The 5232-nt window shown below is 39.9% G+C and overlaps 1 protein-coding gene across 2 annotated transcripts in view; it reads right to left on the minus strand.

Moving 5' to 3' along the window:
• Positions 1–980: 980 nt before the first annotated feature.
• Positions 981–5232, minus strand: part of LOC131892790 (FMRFamide peptide receptor frpr-18-like) — a 43510-nt gene continuing 39258 nt past the window's right edge. The window contains exons 1-2 of one of the 2 annotated variants that reach the window (XR_009374612.1): positions 3510–4828; positions 981–1661 (exon numbers count right to left, since the gene is read on the minus strand). Coding sequence is in view for 1 of the 2 variants with exons in the window: in XM_059242635.1 (XP_059098618.1) it covers positions 1545–1658; positions 3510–3642 (247 nt within the window). In the remaining variant the exon portion in view is untranslated. Of the gene's footprint in view, positions 1662–3509; positions 4829–5232 lie in introns of those variants that run through there. The other variant, XM_059242635.1, reaches the window with a different exon arrangement.

Raw genomic sequence — 5232 nt, forward strand, 5'->3', positions numbered from 1 at the left:
ATTAAACGAGATGGTTATTGGATACACAAGACGATCCCTAAATTGGTAAAAAATATATCTAATCAGGTATTCCACCTTTTTCCTCTGCTAAAATCATTTTTCTTGTTTTACTTTCGATCCACATCACTAAAGCACGTTTCTCATCCAAAAGGCGATTTTTGTGAGCTTTGACTTTCTTTATCGTGGATGGAAACTCGTTAATTTGAAAGATATCTGGTTGAGCGCTTTTGTCCTCAATCTTCTTCATTTTGACCTTGTTCACTATAATTGACGCCAATCACACTTCACGGGATCCATCCGAATTGTCGACTGAGTGAAGGTCAAATTAGGTCAAATCAGAACAAAGATCAATACATAAGTGAGTGCATGAAGAGCCATGCTGTTTCTTGGATGCTGCTTTTTGGTAGACACTTGCTTGGAGAGCCACAGTTGATTCAAAAAGCAGTTGACGGCCCCGACAGCCATCGTGATGATGAAGATGCCTTACAATTGAGTTGACTGTCATCCACCCATAGTGTTGGATATGCTCTTCTGGAGAATCAATGTCTTGGCATCATGGCATGTTCGACATCACCTGATGTTATCTATCCTCTTGTGTCTCATTCACTCCATGAAAGAGTTTGGCATCAAGTGAGTTTCTTGAAAAAGCTGCCATACTTTGTAGACGAAAAACGTTCTTTCAGTAGGAGTTCAACTAGTTTCATGACGCTGAAATGTCTTGAAAACGAGGGGAGATGTCCGTTCTGACGGTTGTGAGCGTTGTGAGCTTCAAAATCTGCCCACCCAAAACCAGATCATAACAAACACCTGAGTTTGAGGTCAATTCTGGTCACCAGGTGGCAGGATTACCTCGACTACGTATAGATATTGTCAAAAACGTTTTGAAGTAAGTGGTTGCGTGAATAAAAAACATCAAGTTACGAGACACTTTTGAAGACCTACTTTTGACCTCAGGCTTCATTTTTGGAGTAAAGATATGCTTACAATCTAAAAATAGTATTTATTCCGTTTTCTCAAATTACATTTGAATGTTAGCGATGAAAATCTGTTGATTTACAAAAACAAACTAGATTTCATCGAACAATTTGAGCAACACACTCACTCATTCAAACAGATGAAATAAAAACAAAATCAATTGATTACACACTTATTTCTCGTCATCTCAACATTTGTTTCGTTAGTGTCTACTTATTTTTGGTCTCTCGACAGCGGCCTTTGTTTTATGTTTACTCGCTAGATATAGATGAAAGGTTGAAAATTGTTTTTGACAATCAAGAGCAGATTTTCTCATTCTGGATACAAAGATATTCAGATGAACGTGTAAACTATATGGTACATCAAAATCCATTTACTCAGATTCCCTTTCAGTTGTCTGCTTTTCGGCGAAGCTCTGGGAGTGCAATCGATGGATGAGTTGGGCAACCCGAGTTGGCATTCAAATATCACTTCGTGACATACGCTCTCGAGCAGTTTGGCTTGCACGGTTGGCCCAAGGCGCTCCCTCATGGCAATCCTGCTCAGGGCTTGTTTGAGACGAAACTGGTTTAAGCGGTTGCTTCCTGGAAGATGATTTCAGTGTGACCATTATCTTTCTCAATTCCATTGTTCGACGCAGTCTCGTGGCCATTTCCAAGATGACGGATCCTGATGTCCTCCTCCTTCTGGAACGAATTTAAAGAAGGTTAAGATCAATGCAAGCTAGATAGGTGAATCAATTATTGATGATACTCTAGGGCCCCTGTGACATTTAGCCCATTGCCGCCGTATTTTTAACCTGAAAATTGGAAGCCCAGTTGGATACGGTAGAAATGTCTTCTGACGTGATAATTTATGGATACACTGACAAAGAGGGAAAGTTTGCGCGATCCGGACAAATTCCCATTCCAGGTGGTCCAAAGTTAAGTAAGTTTCTTTCTTTTTTGGAAGACATTTCCCTCGTCCTTGTGCCAGAAGGTGGAATTGTGGCTGACCAATGGTCACATTTCCGCTGTTCCGTAGTCAACTGGTCGAACTTTCGCCAAAAGAGTATAAACCCATGAGAGGTGACATCGAACGTTGTGGAAACTTCCGCTTGGAGATCTCATTAAAAGTTGGACTGCTACGGGCAGTTGCAAGATTGAACTGATGTTGAGGGAACGTCCAATGACCTAAAGGTCCACAAAATGTCACCAATTTTGACTTAGTGCCCTCTGGAGGGCGAGGGGAGTAAGTAAGGCAAGTATGTGACGGCGTGCTTTGCGATCAAAAAAAGTTCAGGGAATGATAACTTAAGTATATGTGGTCAAACAAAAAATGTATTGAGTTCTCTGCCGCTCAAAATGGCAGCACAAAAAATCTCAAGCCTATGATATTTTTCATGCAAAATATAAAAGTCTGCCTGCAATGCCTCCGGATTTTAAGGTTCTTATGAGCTTAAAAATCTTCAGTGACTCATCAATGGTGAACCAATTTGAAGACACTACCAGAAATCTCCAAGCAGCCATGGTTGGAAGGCATGAAACACTGGCATTGGACGGGGATGTTTGGGTCTAGAATCAAATGTTGGGAAGCGAGTGAAAGCATTGAATTTTCCTTCAATTAGGGCTTGATCCAGGTCATTGCAACAACGTATTTAAAATTTCAGCTCATTTAATTGGGTCAAAAGTTATGCCTTTTCAAAGCGCTCTACCTTAAAAAAATGAATGGTTAGGCCTTCTTTTTTCGAGTAAAGCTATCTAATGAATGGTCTCCTTCACTCCCTTATACTTTTCCACTTCTTATGATTGCCCAATCAAAAACATATACCTCCATCTCGGACACGTATTTCATTAAGGGTTTAAGAATGAGTGAAATTTAGCGTACATACAATTTTCAAAGCCACATTGATTACGCAGCACCATGTTAAAGTCGTGGAATTGCAAAATACCTATATGAACAAGTTGAGTGTCGATTATTCATAAGGACGAAAATTTCGTGTTTCAATCTGTTTTGAGCTGATCAAACTAACCAACGGAATTAGTCTTTCTACAATACCTCGTTCAATGTGCTAACCTTGAGGCAATGTATGAGATTGTATTCAAAAAAGTTATTGGGAAGCGGTGTCCTCCAACGAGACAAAAAAAAATCGGTTTCATTTTGGCTCAGATTTCGCGGAGGCTGTGGCGCATTATATAGAGATAAGAAGTCGATACCAAAAAATTTTCATGCGAAGATTTGAAAAAAGTTTCTGCTAGAAGACACCAACATAAATTGAAAAGTGGGACTCTGATTGCTTGTTTAGAAAGTGGCAATAAACGTAAAGATATGCATTTTTTGCATTACGTCTGAGTGTTTCGGAAACTTTGTGATCAAGTTCAATGCTAAGGGGTTCTCTACTTTTGCATGTTCAAAAACGTGTTACCCTTAGCATTTGAGAAAGTTTATCTTCTTTTGCCACAAGCAAGATATATGTGTTCACAGTTCTGGTTTATAAGTGAAGGCTTCTTTTGTTGTCAATGGCAGCGACAAAGGCGATAAACAAGTGAACTTACCGGATTTCGCATGAAACAGTGAGCCAATCCTCCCACACTTCGGACCATGCCCACGAAATGTCGGCGAAAAGACTCGTTCAAAAAGATGTAGAGTATCATATTGATTGAAGAGTTGATCACAAGGAGCAGATGGCTGTGCCAAAGAATCAGAGAATCAGAGATCATAAACACGTTCAGTCGCCTCTGAATAGGAGCAAGGCAAAAGGAACCACAAATGGCGTGCCACTAATTCCTGTGGGCCTTGACTGGTAATTACCCCCACACGTTAACAATGCGAACAACCTTGAGAAGCTACTCGGTTGGCAGTTCCACGTTCCATCTGCACACTGCTACGTATATCTAGGTACATATTTAGCATATGGGTTCCTTCTGGCAAGGCGAAGCAGTCAACCAATTGTTACTGATTTATGGTTATTGCTCTGTGAAGTTTAGACGGGATGGCCACAGTAATTGGTAGTGTGGGTGAATTGTGAATTTCTCAAGGCCATCCTGAACGCCTTATTCTCTATTCGGAAACGCACCGGAGCTACACGTACGAATAGCTCATGAAAACAAGAAGTAGTGAAATGTGAGGTTCAGGTCACTGTTCTCGTCACATGGGACAGAGAGCGCTAATCATTGGATTGTGTGCTGAGAGCGCAATGCCATACTTCCTAGATAATATGTAAATTTCCCTCGTTTTTCGGCCGATTAGACCAATTGCCATGAACAATTTCCTTGAATTGGTCTCTTCGGTCTCTAGCCATAGGAAATGGGACAAAAGATCGGAGCATACAATGACAATCATTGAGCCTTGGCGAAGTAGGCCGCAAGGCTATTTGCATTTCCAAAGGCCGCTTCTGAATGGGACGATTTCAACCTTGGTGATGTTATTGGGCCACAAGATGAGGTACCCATGACTGTTCTAACCACAAACTAGATATGACAGAGCTTTAAATGAGATGTGGACCATCAAATGTTCAGCTTTAGAACTGAATGTCATGGAAAAAGGGGAGCTATCTCGAAAACGAAATTGAACCGGATAAAGCAGATTTCTGATCTCAATGGATAAATGTTGATACAATTATGTACTATAGCGCAAGACATGGTCACTCGAGTGTGAAATTTTTGTCGTGAACTTTTAATTTTGTTTGGAGAAATGGTCTTTCTTTTTCTCCCAATTTGGAGGTAGAAACAAACTAGCTTTTTCAATCATTTTGACCATACCTTAGATGGAAATATTTGCTAGTGAGGTTTAGATCGAATTTCTTCTAGGTCTGTTGTGCACGTAGCTCCTACCATTGCAAGAGCATTGGTAAACTTTCATAAGTCTGTTGCTCAAAGTTNTACTCGGACATTGAGGCAGGAAAGGAAGATAACGTCACCATCAAATTTTGAGAGGTCACTTTTACTTTTGAGTCTTGAAAGTTCTTTGTCAAGGGATCAAATTAGAGTTCAAATTCATTTGTTCATGAAAGGAATGGTTCATGTTAAATTGCAATTTAGTAAACTGTCACAGTTTTACTCATAAGCATGTTTAAGAAATACTTTTTAGCCGAAAAAGTTATTTTCGGACGTAATTTTCCTCCGATGTAATTTCCATTTCTAAAATAATTTGCGGGATGGAACTGTATTGAAGGCTTCACTTTTTGAAACCTTAGAAAAGTTTTTTGTCTAATTTTGCACATTGTTTCTATTTTATTTTCATACCTCTACTGTTTTGAAAAGTACCACAGTGACCTCC

Source organism: Tigriopus californicus, chromosome 2 (assembly GCF_007210705.1).
Source record: "Tigriopus californicus strain San Diego chromosome 2, Tcal_SD_v2.1, whole genome shotgun sequence".
NCBI classification, from domain to species: Eukaryota; Metazoa; Arthropoda; class Copepoda; order Harpacticoida; family Harpacticidae; genus Tigriopus; species Tigriopus californicus.